This window comes from Labeo rohita, chromosome 21 (assembly GCF_022985175.1).
Source record: "Labeo rohita strain BAU-BD-2019 chromosome 21, IGBB_LRoh.1.0, whole genome shotgun sequence".
Classification (NCBI taxonomy): Eukaryota; Metazoa; Chordata; class Actinopteri; order Cypriniformes; family Cyprinidae; genus Labeo; species Labeo rohita.
In genome coordinates this window covers 13,458,037-13,473,399 of record NC_066889.1, presented here as the reverse complement: position 1 = coordinate 13,473,399, position 15,363 = coordinate 13,458,037, and the positions used below count along the sequence as shown (strand labels likewise).

Sequence of the window (15,363 nt, the reverse complement as noted above, 5' to 3'; positions counted from 1 at the left end):
CGATGCCATAGCAAATTTACATTAATAATTACATTATTCAGCTACACACGACTAAAAGTATTAAAACATTACAAATATTACACAGTGAAACAAGAGTGTCCGGATAAGACTGTAAACCTTTGCGCAGAAAAATATAAAAATAAAAAAGCAAAAGAGCAGTCAGAAATACGCATTTGTGTACAGAATTTCATTAACTAAATAAATAAATAAATAACGACAGACAATTTGCAACTGTCACTATTATATACCTCTATAGACTATTATATAAATGTGCTGCCTAATGCCTATTATATAAATCAATAGCGTAGGCAGTAGTCTGGCTGACCAGCAGAGGGCAGCAGGTGACTACGGAAACACAAATGTCAAGCAAAAAATGTTTTCCCGCACATTTTTGTCGACCAAAATAAGTTATAGTTATCTAGTGTAAGGTCTTTATCTGTCACATACAAAATGAAACGGTGAACTCGCTATCTGTCAGGTAAAATGCATTAACAGTCGTCTGATACAGGTTTAGCATAATGTTACAGAGACAAAGGTACTTAAACACCTATTCTGAATAAGTTAAGAGCTTATCACTGACAATAAAATTGAATAGTCGATATACATTAAGCAGGTCGTTTTTATAGATAAGAGCAAAAGTGTTTTATTTATATGACGAGGTGGCCGAGTGGTTAAGGCGATGGACTGCTAATCCATTGTGCTCTGCACGCGTGGGTTCGAATCCCATCCTCGTCGGAAAGCATGTTTTTCATTTATCTCATTGTTAAAAAAATAATTTAAATACAGCAGTTTCACTGCTACATTTAGAAGAATTTTAGTGTTTTTTTTAAAGGAAAATAATAAATACTGCTGATTTCATGTGCAAATATCCCGTTTTTAAAATTCAAACCGAGTCATTTCAGTTTGTTTACACCGTTAGTTGTTTGTTATTTTTCTTTTGTCAAATTTGAAGGATTCCTGATGTCTCTGTTGCCACTCAACCTAAAACAATTCCTTGACTGATCAGCTTGCCATAGACCAAATGCAGACAGAAGTGCATTATGTAACTGTTAAAAACAGATGTTTTAAATACATTCAGACAAATATTTAAGCTGATCATGTCAGTCATTATATGATAATGATCCCACTAACTCTGCATATGACGTCAACGATGATATTGCAGTAAACAAACTGACTGTTTCATGCTTTTGTTGCTCCACCAAACTCTAAAATGGCTCATAGCACTTATACAACATTATAAAGGGTGAAAAACTATCTTCTGGTGAATTAGCCATAGAGAAAAACACGCGAGAAGGAATAAACTACTATAACGTAGTGCAAGTTCGGCTTTTATTAAAATCACGTTAGTTTGTAAAAGATATATACAATAACTCAAATATCAGACAGTGACAACTACTGGTGGGACAGTGCCAGTACAACAACAACAAAAAAAAGGGTAAGACAACTGTCATAATCCTCAGGGCTATCACTGTCAGAGCAGGCGCGACTTTGAACTGAAATGCTGAAAAAGTCTTCATCAGATTTTATTGGTGACAGCAAGTGACATTTATTTGAATGTTACTAGTAATTGTTAAACACCTTAGTGGGATACAGTGAAAAGCATGAATTGCTTGCTGAAACAAATGGTTGTTGATGTGTTATATGGTATTATGGAATGATAATAACAATAAAAATCTTGTTAGCATTCATTTCCTTTTATTTACATTCACTGAAGCCAAAAGTGTTTTGTGCCTGAACTGTTTCTGTAGGCTCATGACTATTACTGATCTGTTTTTCTGGTGAATGGTCAAAATAATGGTGAAAATAACTTCTGTCTGAATCAAATGCCACAACGTTATAGTCACCATTAGTTAAACAACTTTTCCTGCATGAAATGAAGTGATAAGTGTTAGTTAAACTGATGCACTTAGATCTGTTTCATATTCCAATGTGTAAATATCTCCTTCAAAACAGCCTGAAGTCTCTAGGCAAACTGTTGTAGTTACATACCTCACTGTTGGGGGGAGCTGTAGCACAGTGGAAGAAAAAAAAAATTAAGCTGTTGGTATTTTATATGTACATTTTTTTATTTCTACTGGTAGGCTTCATAAAAATTCTCATTCATTGTATTATATGAAAAAGGGATGCATGCTAAATTCAGTTTGCTATGTCCCGCTTTCCACAAAATGTCTCTTCTACACGTTGGGGGTTACTGCTCCAATTCCTTTAGAAAATAATTCTTGATGTTCTCTCCGGTGTCTGAAAAGAATGTTTGAATGTTAAATGGTGCACCGAGAGACTATTTTGCCCCTGTATCCCACAGGAACTCTCAGAATACCAAAGTGACATCAGTGTGATCACACCAAAACAGCCTGACGAAGTCCAGGGTCATTGCTGATTTTTTTTTTTGTAAAGAGTCACGTCAACTGTACATTTCTCAAGCTCGAGATTTTGCTGTACTTGATTTTTCAGGCTTGGGGGTGGTGGTCCAACGGTAACAGTCTGTGACGTTTTTGCTCCGTTGCTCTACAGCACAACTTGTGCAGTAAACAATGCCTAACGCTAACATGACCACAATAAAAACACATAGTGATACCAGCAGTGCCACAAGCATCCAGCTTTTATCATGTTTCTTCCTGTCACCTGGATGCTGTTCTGTTTCTGATGCCGGCGTATCTTCTGGTATTTGCAATGTTGGAGGAGTGAGCGTGACAAAATCCCATTTTCTCTTCGGCACAGATGTCTTCATCTCTTCCAAATCACCAATTGCTCTTGATAGTTTATGATCATGTGCATCCTCTTGATATGAATCAGCTGAAGTTGTAGCATCCATAAAAAAGTTGGATGAAGGTGAATTCGAAGATGCATGCTCAGGTTCCTGTGTGGTCACATCTTCTTTCTGTGTCTTCTCCGTAAACCAGTTCGGGTAAGTCGTATGCCATTCTGGGCTTGCCGACTCCACAAGGTTGGCATCTGTCATCGGCTCTGGCAAGCCGGGATCAGTCACTGTTGAATAAGTTGAATCAACAATCAAGGGTTCATCCTCTTCGACTGGCAAACAGTAGTAGTTGTCCTCCTGCAACACATAACCTTCCTCACAAAGGCACTCAAATCCACCTTCATAATTTCTGCACAACTGATAGCAAATGTCTGGAGTTTTACACTCATCGATGTCTTTGCATTGCTCCGGATCTTCTTCAAGTGGAGAGAATCCCTCGTGACATCGGCACGTGTAGGAACCAGGCAAGTTGTCACAAATATGAACGCACTTTCCTTCCATGCATTCGTCCACGTCCACACATTCTCCAAACTCAGATGGAAGGTATCCCTCATTGCACCTACACTCGAACGTACCAGGTGCATTGATGCATTCCTGCGGGCAAGGTTTCTGCAAGCACTCATCTATATCAAGACAACTCTGACCATCAACAGACAGGAGGTACCCCTCCAGGCACTTGCAGCGATGTCCCTGAGGAGTGGACTCGCAGTCAAACTCACAGTTAGCACTGAGGCAGGGATCTGCGAGCTGGCAGGTCTTTCCGTCTTCTGCCAGAATATAATTGTCAGAGCACTCACAGTGATACTGGGTATCTGAGCTCACACAGAAGTGCTCGCAGCCACCATTGTCCTGTTCACACCAGTCTGTTGGAGTGCAGAGCGGTGCATCCTTCGACCAGCCAATGCTTCCGTCCTCTCTCAGCATGCACAGGACTGACTGGTCTTCCTTGTCGTCGTCAGGACAAGGAAGAGTTGCCACAGAGCCAAAAGGGATGTCAGTAAGAATAGTACTTTCCAGTTCAAACGGAGTGGTGTACAGTGCAGGACCCCCTCCTTCTTTTTGAAGAGCTGGGCACATCCCTTGGTAGGTGTAGCGGCAGAGGAAACCTTCCACGGCCACCGCACAAGATCCATCGAGCCATTTGAAGTTGTTCTTGTCGTTGCCACCTTTGTCAGCCGTGTTGTAGATAATGACCACACAACGATGAGCAGCGCAAGCACTGGGTACGTCCTCGCGTTGCCAGTTTGTATACTGTGTTTCCTGATCCCCAGTGATCCAGGTAAAACCCCTCAAAGGGCGTGTGGCCGAGCATTGTCGAGGTTGTCGCTGAAGGCCAATCCACAGCCTGATTCTGGGCCGGGAGCCACGTCTGTCTCCTGACGATAGGAGGTCATGGATCATGGAAGCTTCTTCTGGTCCTTTAATGGTAGCCAGGTTCCCCCCTTTTTCCCTGCAGCTCCTCCAGGACTCCCTGAATGTCTTTCGCTGGAGATGAATTGAATAGCATCCCTCAGCGTTGCACACACCGTCCTGCTCCTGCAAGCTTTGTCCTATGACTCCCTTAGACCAATACAAATATAGAAGCCCCAAAAAAAGACAGGGATATGCAGCACAGCATTTTTTAACAGTCCTGTTTCCCATAACTGTTTTTTTGTTTCCTACAGCTGAGGTATCTGCCCCAATTAAAATTTTAAATTTACCTGTGAGCTCTTTCAAATTTCTGGTCTCTCTGCTCAAAGAGATGACTTTTGTCTGCAGTCTGTCTGCAGCAGAGAGACAGAGAAGGAGGGTACAGACGTTTGTTATTGGAAGAGGGGGCGGGTAATGAGTACGCTGAGTGGTGGGGGGAGATTCGGCCTGTGGTTTCCCCTTGTGCCGTATGGTTTTCATAAGTCTGTTTAAGGAAATAGTTTGTGACCCTGCCAACAAGTCCACCCCCCGGCCCCCCCATCCTCTACTCACTTATCCAATCACTACAACAATCGCTATCGCAAAATTTTTCCATCCATCCAACCTGAAAAATGAATGCTGGGTCATCCTGATCAGATTCACAGTTTTCCATTCTTGTATGGTTCATTTCTGTATAGCTGCTCAGACAGTTCCTTTTAAACTTTAAATGAATTTTACAGAATTTTTCTGAAGTCTCATCACTGTATTGATGCATTTATATTACTTTACACGACAGAAAACAACTAAACATTAAGGAATATCCCAGTTTCATTATATTTCATCTAAGAAAGCTACTGTTGAGGTCAAAAGAATCAGTCCAGAATAATTTAAAATGTTAAAAATGTTAATTATTTTACCATAATAAGAGGGATCATACAAAATGCACAATACAAAATGAGCATACAGTTCAAAAGTTTACATTCCCTTGATTCTTAATACTGTGTTGTTACCTGAATGATCCTCAGCTGTTTTTTTTTTTTTTTTGTTTGTTTAATGATAGTTGTTCATGAGTCCCTTGTTTGTCCTGAACAGTTAAACTGCCTGCTGTTTTTCAGAAAAATCCTTCAGGTTCCACAAATTTGTTGGTTTTCCAGTATATTTGTGTATCTGAACCCTTTCCAACAATGACTGTATGATTTTGAGATCCATCTTTTTAGGACAACTGAGGGACTCATATGCAAGGTTCAAACACTCACTGATGCTCCAGAAGGAAAAACCATGCATTAGGAGCCGGGGGGTAAAAAGATGAATCACTAGTTGGACTTAAACACACAATTCAAGTACATTAAAGGAGAAGTCCACTTTCAGAACAAAAATTTACACATAATTTACTTGTCATCCAAGACGTTCATGTCTTTCTTTCTTCAGTCAATAAGAAATTACGTTTCTTGAGGAAAACATTCCCAAATTTTTCTCCATATAGTGGAATTCAATGCTGCCCCCAAGTATGAACTTCCAAAATGCAGTTTAAATGCCACCTCAATGGCTCTAAAGGATCCCAGCTGAGGAAGAAGGGTCTTATCTAACAAAACGATCTGTCATTTTCGAAACAAACTGACAATTTATATACTTTTTTAACCTTAAATGCTCGTCTTGTCTAAGTCTGCGTAAACTGTTTTTTCTGGTTCAATATGCTCAACACAGTTATGGTATGTCAAAAAACATACCCCATCTCGTTTTCTTTCCCAACTTCAATATGGTCCTACATCGCTGCAAAAGTACCAACTCAGTGTTTACAAAGTGAACATGCAGAGAAGATCAAACGTCCTTTACAAAAAAAAGGATAAAACAGTGATGTAGGACAATTTTGACGTCGAAGAAGAGGAGGAGACAGGAGTTTTTCGACATACCCTAACTGCATTGACCCAGATTACAGAGACTATGCATGCGCATTGCAGAGAGGGGACAAGACGACCGTTTGAGATTAAAAAATAAATAAATTGTCAATTTGTTTACAAAATGGCAGATCGTTTCACTATATAAGACCCTTCTTCTTCGGCTGAGATCGTTTAGAGCCATTTAAAGTTCGAACTTGGGAGCACCATAGAAGTCCACTATATGGAGAAAAATTCTGAATTGTTTTCCTCAAGAAACATAATTTCTTATCGACTGAAGAAAGAAAGACATGAACATCTTGGATGACAAGGGGTGAGTAAATTATCTGTAAATTTTTGCTCTGGAAATGGAGTCTTTGAAAGTACAAGTATAAAATTAGTTTTTCCAATTTAGCATACTTTAAGTATACCAGTTTGCTTAAAGTACAATTTAAGGGAATTTTTATTAAGCACATAAATATGTAAGTGTATTTATAGTGTACTTAACTTCAAATAAATGTGTTTAAAAACTTCGGGCAATGTTGATTGGGCACTTTATTGAGAATGAGTAACAAATATCTATCTGGATCATTTAGATCAGTCATGGGCCCTGTGTTGTGCCAAACTGCCCAGAGTTGCCCGATGTATCATCAGCCTAAAGGGGTTTTTACACCGCATAGTTCTAGGAACTAAGTTATAGGAAGTAGCAACCAGGGTGGTGTTGTGTGACGCAGGTTTCGTGATAAAGGAGAATTAATATAAAAGCAAAATTTACGCAATTGAAAGAGCATGAAAATCTGACAAAAACTTCTATGACAACTTGCAGTGTTACATATCATCAAAGCTGAGAAAAAACACAATGCTGCTGACAACAGGTAGCTAAATGCCATTATTATCGTTATTTTCCATGTTCGTAAATATTTTTACGTGACTTTTCAAAAATGTCAGGTAGCCGGTGTTTAGAGGGTTTACCTGGATGCTCAGCAATATTGGAGATACTCAGATGTAAACAACAGCATTGATTGCACGGATAATGTACTACTGAATATGTTGTTCTGCTAATTTATGCTGTCTAAACCATGAAAAAAAGCGTGTGAAAGCTGCTTAATCACATACAAAAGGACTTAGTAAGCAGTAAAGAGCGCAATATTCTGACAAACTAAAGTTATTAGGTGGTAAAGATACGTACAGGCAGTATTAATTAAGATATTAGCCTAATATTTCACCTACCTGACCGGAAATTATAAGAACAAACACGAATGTTGTCAAGATTCTTGCCCTGGAAATCCTAATTCAGTTTGGCCAACCACAAATGCCTTTTGTTCCTGTTTTTTGCACTCTTCTCCTTGATTTGTTACAACTTTTGGCAGTCTATAGTACTCTAAATGTTGTACCTGGTCTGACCGATTAGTACAGCCCAAAACATGACAATAATTAATAATTTTCAGAAGCAATAATCTGTAAAATATGCAAGTTTTCTTCAGTTCAGTGGCATTGTTTATGTTAATCTACTGATGGTGTGAACACACCAAAAAGCAGGTACTTCACCCAATAGTTCTAGGAACTATGCAAATGTTCCTCCAGTGCAAAAGCCCCTTAAGAGGCCATACATCATTGTTTTTGTCTTGATCAATGCTTAACAATTTTCTTGCAGACCTGACTTACATGTCACTCACCATGCAAGTCAAATATTCTATAGCGCTGCAATATAAATAGTGCTTTGAAATGGGTTTTGTAACCTACAGACCAAGTGAACACAACTTTTAAAGTTGGGATCTTAAAAAAAAAGGGTTATAATCATGACAAAACATGACAGATAAAATAATAGTGCATGGGCTCTTCTTCTTCTAGATAGAACAAAACTTTTTTCCTTTAGATATGGAACAAAAATATAAGTATAGTAAAGGCAGACATGCAAGCTGAGCACTAACTGCTGTTGGACTGATTCAAGGCTTAAAGGTGAGGTTTATAAAAACGTGAGAATATGTAGAGCTTTCACAGTGGTCAGAGCCTTCTTCTCAATTGCATGGAGCCACTAAACCACAAAGAGTCAAGGCTTCCCCCTTACAGACAGGAGAGAAGTGTTTGTCCAAAACCACAACCTAATGTTCTCCAGTTTTAACTCAGACCTTCATAAAGTTTAAAGATATGGTTGACGAGATGTTCTTTATTTTCGAGACACTGATCCACATGGATGTCAGGTATTATGTCTAATCTTCAGCAAAGAAGTCAGCTCATGAACAGTCTTACTTACACTTAGTTTCAATTTACTTAACTTGGAATAACCCCACTCACTCTTTGTCTCTACAAAATCTCTTACATTTGTTTCTCTAAACCAAATAATAAACCGTTCTGAAATCCATCCCAAAAAATTCATGTACTTATTCCAATTTAAACAAGTCTGTCCTGGTGTAGACTTTCTAACTAGAACATATTTGACCAAAGTAAAATTCCCAAATACCTCTTAATAAAAGGACTAAAGTAACAGAATGATCTCATAAATATTGACACGGAAGAGACAAAACAAAGACGACAGATTAATTCTGCAAAAACATGGATGAATTCGTTCTATGGAAATCAAAAATACAGAAGGAAAAAGGTAAGTTTTGATTTTGTTTTCATAACTTTCCAGACACACTATTCTACATGGGCGTTTTTTGTTCTTCTCAGTTCTCCAGATGTTAAAACACACTCTCTAGTCTGACGACACATCTGCCTGCTATTCCACAAATAAAAGTCGAGATTTGCATCTTTGTGCAACATAAGGCTTCCTGAACAGAAATCAGAAAGACTAGATGCTTAAAGCATCACAACTGTTCTTGTGTTTCATAGCATGGAACTTTTCTGCAACAAGCACACAGAAACAATTTCAGCTGAACCATTTTTTCCACCACTTTGAGGAATGACTGTCAGTAAAACAGACTGATTGTATTGCCAAGTTCACTTCTTTTCACCAGTCAAATCTGTACAGCTTGAAGTGCACACAGTAGTTCACACACTCAATCACAGTCAATTGAGAACTTTTTGTACTTTTTGCTTTTGCTTTTTGTAGAATATGATAGTAATCTTCGATATGCCTCGTTACAAGCTTGGTAAAACCATATTAAAGTGATATAACAGCCTAGTTCAGTTGCCTGTTCATTTCATTGTATGCACAGCTTTCAGGCTAGTTATGCTATTTGGTCTGTCCACAAAGAAAACACTTATATCAGATTGGCCCTCTCCCCTGACTAGTATTTCTACACAAATAAATAATGGCCATGAGTGTTACAAAGGGTCAGTTCCTGACCTTGGTCTGCAGGCTGGAGATTTTATCATGAGGATACAGCCTTACTAGAAAATATTTTTGCGAATCTTATGTTTTTCTCTCTTGAACTTCACATTATATGCCTTTTATCGATTTAAGCCTCTTCAGGAAATGTTAACATGTTAACAAGATTAACATTAACCATGTTGTTCTTACATTTGTTTGGTGATAGCCAAATGCTTTTTAATATTTTTTTTCTGACAGAACATTAAAACACAAAATTTCATGAATGTTTTGTAATTAGTCCTGCAATATTCTGTTCTTTTCTGTCATTTCTGTGTTTCAGAAGTACATGAATAAATAATAAGTGAAAGTGCTTAGCAGAAGCAATATGCAAAATTTAGTTAAGTTAAAATAAAAAACATTGTTATAATGTAATACTCTCATATCTATGGAAGCCTGTTTCCGCCACTAAATAAAAAAGTAAATGAAAAAAGGTTTTGCGACTTTTTATCTCTACATTCTGACGTTGTAATTAAATGAGACAAACCTGCAGTTCTGACTTATTTCACAGAATTGCATGATACAAACTCACAATTGCGAAAATAAAGTCAGAACTGTGAATTAAAACATGCAATTGCGAGTTTGTATCTTGCAATTCAAATTTTTTTTCTCGCAATTCCGACTTTTTTCTTAGAGTTGTGAAATATAAATTCGCAATTAAAGTTAAAGTCCGATATAATGTTGTTCTCAACATTGCAAGTTTATAAAACACACAATTGCGTGTTATAAAGTCAGAATTGCGAGCAATTCTGAGAAAAAAAAGTCACAATTTCAAGATATAAACTCGCAGTTCTGAGAAAAAATGTCAGAATTATGAGTTTATATCTTGCAATTCTGAGAAAGTTTAGTTCTCAGAATTGCGACTTTATGTCTCAAAATTGACTTTATAACTTGCAGGTGCGCGTTAATGTCATTCTGCCTTAATTTCTCACAATTGCAAATTTATATCTCACATTTCTGACTTTATAACTCACAATTGCAAGTTTATACCAATTCTGAGGAAAAAAGTCAGAATTGCGAGATGTAAACTCGCAATTGCAAGAAGAAAGTCAGAATTGTGAGATTAAATAGTCACAATTGCCTTATTCATTTATTATTCACTGGCGGAAACGGGACATCCCAGATAGCACACGTACGTCTGAAAGCATCTGCTGTGTACAAACGTCTGGCAGACATCTGTAAGCTGTCAATTTTACATACATTCTAAATAATAAATATCTTAAAGACATCTAATAGACATCTATTTGACATCTGATTGGAAACATCCGATAGTCGTATTGCAGATGAGCAAACTACATCTTGCAGATGTAAATGCAGACATCAAACAGACGTCTCTGAGATGTACGTGTGCTATCAGGGATGTCTATCCAAACCCGTATGATGTTTTTTCTCTGAAATGCAAGGACGAAAGGGTATTCCATATGATTTATACGCTTAAGGGTATTCCATATGATTTATACGCTTAAGGGTATTCCATATGATTTGTGTGCAATATTTCAAGACTACTGAATTCATTCAACTAATTCATTTGACAAAAAGACACTAATTTAAATCGTAGTCACTCAGAATCCTCTAACACGTACGAAAAAGAAAAACATACGTAAATCTCTATTTTATTTTCTCACATCTGTGTTTGTTTTTCAAAGCGCCAGACTGAATCTTTTGTCCATATGTGGTATGGTTAGATATCATCTCTTGAAACAACAACATGAAACAACAGACACAACAGGAAGTATGTCTGATTCGCAAATTAATGACTCTTGTGAACTGGTTCTTTTTTAATAAGTGAGCAAAGATTCACAAAACCAGAGATGGGAAGTAACGAAGTACAAATAAAAGTAGAATGTTCTGGTATCAGTACTTTAATTCACTATTTATTTTTCTCACTACTTTTTACTTTTACTTTTACTTTTACTTATATTTTTACACAAATATCTGTACTTTCTACTTCTTACATTTTCAAACCAGGCTCGTTACTTTTGTTTTAATCAGCATTTGGTGGATCACCATTTGATAACAAATCTTGACTGGCAACGCTCCGTTTAACGTTTAACTTAATGTTTAACTAAGTAAACAAAGACAAAACTACAGCAGTAGTACTATAAATGAAACTAAACTTAATTACTATCATCACTCAAAATACTCATTATTATTTACTGTAAAGTTGCAGTAGTAATTTAGCAAGCAAATGTTATAAAACATTGTTTTGTAACACGTTCAGAGGGAGCTAGGGCAGATAACAAAACAACCCTTATGAAAATTAACTATAGTTAAACCATGGTAACCACAAATGTTTTGTTATACTAACCAAAGTCTAACCATGAGATGCCCACTGAGCAAACGACCTCCAAACGACGTCATTTCAACGTCTTTGTCGTAATATAGACATGATCTGCACGTCGGGTAGACGTCTCATGTTTGTTGGGTGTGTAGTAAAACTATGGTTGTAGTTAAATTGAAACAGATTGTAATCAATCCAACAAAAAAACAAAACAAACAAAAAAATCATGGTTAATTTTGGTAACAGAAAAATATGACTCATGATAATGCAATAACATGTTCAGTATTAGGATTTTTCTGTAAAAATATTGTCATGATGTAATCATTGTTATACTAATTTTGACATTTAGGCAATATAGAAAATAATGTTTTCTTAAATTTATAGTATTTAAGCCATTTTAAGATAAAACATCAACACCTGGTCATAATGTGATTCTCTAAATTGAACTTAAATAAAATTGCTACTGCAAATAGAATATAAGAAGGTGGTTGTTTTGCAACAAGGTGAAGACAAGTCTGCTCATAACAGTAAATGGTGACAGACAGGTACAAGAAAATTAGTAAAAAAAAAAAAAAAAATCAAACACACATGCAGAGATGCAGAGAGATATGGAAAATGAAGAGACTGGCAGTGAAGGTACAGTTCAAAAGAGAGACTTTTTCTTATTTTGCACAGCCCCAACCTAAGGTTTTAAACATTTATTTAAATGTGAGGGCCATACAAAAAAGGGGGGTTGTCCATGGTTTCAGAATTTGTTATTTTGTATTAATGGGTCAATATGACGTGAAGTCCAGTTACCAGCATGACACTAAAACAGGTAGTAGTAATGGATAGTTTTTACTTAAGTACATGTCTGAGCCCATACTTCTTTACTTTAACTTAAGTAAAAAAGTGCAGTCAGTACTTCTACTTTTACCAGAGTATTTTTAAACATGAGTATCTGTACTTCTACTTGAGTGAAGGATGTGTGTACTTTTGCCATCTCTATCCGTAACAAACATTTTGAAACGAAAGGATGGCGATTAAAAAAAAAACAATTTTGAAAATTTGACTCAGTGTGCAATTGTTAGGATCGTGTGTAGGGAGGAGACGTAGGAAGGAGCTGAGGACGAGGAAATATAACAAACAGGCTTTAATTAATAAGTCCAAACAAGGGTACAGGACAGGAACAGCAAGGGAACACACACTCACAAAACGTCAAGATCGGACAGGGACAAAGGAACTGAATCAAACTTATAATGGGTAGCCAACAAAACAAAGACAGGTGTAGATAATAAACCAATTACAACTTAACAAGAAACGGAACAGGAAGGACCAAATAAGGGCACAGAAGTGCGAAACCAACAAAACAGTCCACAGGGGTGTGACAGCAATGACCTTAAGGCTTCCATAAGTCCTTAAAGGGGTCATCAGATGCTAAGTTCACTTTTTCATGTTGTTTGAACATTAATGTGTGTTGGCAGTGTATGTACAAATCTACCCTATAATGATAAAAATCCATGCAGTGGTTTTTAATTAATCTGTAAAAATAATATCCCCTTTTTCAAATCGAGCCACTTTCAGATGCCTGTAGAGAGAGGCTGCTCCCACAATAGTTGATCGACATGAACTCTTACCTTAGACCAGCTGTCACAGTCCAGTAACTTTCCATGTTTTGATGCCAGAGCAGGGATGTAAGTTAGACAATAATATCTCAGATTGAGTGATTGAGGTGTTGTATTGCTGGATGTAATAATGAACATAGTGGTCGTCATTTACTCCTGACACCTGAGCTGCTGAAGATGCAGTAGATTACGTTTGTTTGTGAAGGGAATGCGCCTCCCGATCTACATATATCCATCTATGTTCGCACGAATCATTCATGATCCAGCTTCACTTACAAAAGTGTGTACAAGCGTTTTTTTTTTGATGAATCTTTGCGATCACCTTTCCTTATAACGTGGTAGTTAGGAAGTTTAGCGGCTAAACGCAGTTAAATGCAGCTAAAGTAAACAAGATCGTCTTTCCACAGAGAGAAGAGAGGGGCGGGGTGAGCAGAGCTCATTTGCATTTAAAGGAACAACCCCTTAGAATGAGATGATTTTTGCAGAGCTCATTTTGGCAAGGTAAAAAGGGTGTTGTTTTACAAAGCCATTGAGAATTTTTAATCAAAGTGTATTAGAGACTTTTCATTAAGACCCTAAAGAATCATATCAACTTGTGGAAAATGGGCATCCGATGACCCCTTTAAGACATCCTTAATGACATGTGCAGCGTTCAAATGCGACCTCCGGAGGATACAGCCTCCGAAATGAGATGCAGCTGCAAACTAACTATTGCGAGAAAAAAAAGTTAGAATTGTGAGATACAAAGTCGCAATAACGAGAAAAATTTTGAGTTTATATCCCACAAATGTGACTTTGCAACTCACAATAATGCGTTTAAATCTCACAGTTCTAAGAAAAAAAGTGAGAATTGCAAGATGTAAACTCAAAATTCAAAAAAAAGTTAGAATTGTGAGATAAAAAGTCACAATTACCTTTTTATTTTTCATTCAGTGGCAGAAACGGGCTTCCATATCTGTAAGTGTGTCAGATGTAACTTTTGCCCCTTTATGTCAAAACTACGCTGAGTTTTAAGCTAACTTATGCGTAACTGATGTAAACAACTCTTGTATCATAATGGTTTTGTCTAAAACTGTTACCACTCATTCAACATACTAATTAAAAGCACAACTCTACAACCCACTGTGTCAAATCCTATATGACTAACAAAGGATGTTGTTTGTATGTTTGCCCCCAGCCGAGCATGAAGGACCCTGCCCGATGTATGCACGTAAGTAATGGACCCTAGGGGAATATCCTGATGGAATGCTGGGAAACGGTGTTTAATCATTCTAGAAGGGGTGTTGCTTTTAACATCCTGTCTCCCATTTTCTCAACACCCTGCGTTGAGAGATCAGAGAGCCGCTAGAGATGTCTGCAGTAGTAGGTTTGATTTAGCAGGAACTTCTGTTCACCTCTCTAACCCTGGATGACCTTTAACCCGTTCATGCCCCTGACTACTTGCTTGTTTAATGTCCAACAGCACACATAAACAGGAAAATATTGCTACAGTGACTCTTGGGTGGTTTGGGACGTGCTCTTTCTGTATTTTCGTCGATTCAAATGAGTCGTTTGGACTGTTTTACAAGGGTTTGCAAGAATATACAATGCGTGTCTGTTGGTGGAGAGAGGTTTGGAAAGACTGGAAGCTTATGGGTTCTTATGTAATTCTTTTCTAATTCAGTACACAGGCCGAGCCTATATTTCATTCTGTCATCAGCTGCTTGTTCCAAGTCAGAGGCTGTAGCCAACATCCAAGCGCTACGTATACACTTTTCCTTTATTGGTTTAAAATGAATCATAGTTACTTCTTTGATAAAATGTCAATAAAACACACATATGCAACCTACTGTGGAGAATAAACCAAATAAATCTTTTTTTTACTACCAGCTACTCATTTTTTCCTACTGCATCAACTAGCTTTCACAGAACGTTGTCTTTGTCCATCCTCTTTCTCCGTTTTTATTCTGTAGGCTTAGGTTAAACAAAAAATAGCCATTTATCCTGGCCTCCTCCATCCCTTTCTGGTTTTCCAATTGTAGTTTGTGACCGTAGGAGGCTTTGATCTATAAAACCATCTCGCTCTGGACCTCAAGCCAGGTATGGGAGTCTGCAATGACTTCTCCTAGTTTCTTTATTACCTCAGCTCCTCTTCTAACTGATGTGCA

General features: G+C 37.4%; 1 protein-coding gene and 1 non-coding gene across 2 annotated transcripts; one reads left to right on the top strand and one right to left on the bottom strand.

Moving 5' to 3' along the window:
- The first annotated feature begins 653 nt into the window (after positions 1-653).
- On the top strand, positions 654-735 carry trnas-gcu (transfer RNA serine (anticodon GCU)). Its single transcript has one exon. It is a non-coding gene; the product is annotated as a tRNA-Ser (tRNA).
- Positions 736-2,045: 1,310 nt separating this feature from the next.
- Positions 2,046-4,527, bottom strand: cd248b (CD248 molecule, endosialin b). Its single transcript, XM_051093015.1, has one exon. The coding sequence runs from the start codon at positions 4,397-4,399 to the stop codon at positions 2,417-2,419; it is 1,983 nt and encodes a 660-aa protein (XP_050948972.1). The 5' UTR covers positions 4,400-4,527; the 3' UTR covers positions 2,046-2,416.
- Positions 4,528-15,363: the final 10,836 nt, after the last annotated feature.

Bases quoted from the DNA above. Each gene is read 5' to 3' on its own strand.
- cd248b (XM_051093015.1), bottom strand. From the start codon at position 4,399: ATGGGAAACAGGACTGTTAAAAAATGCTGTGCTGCATATCCCTGTCTT.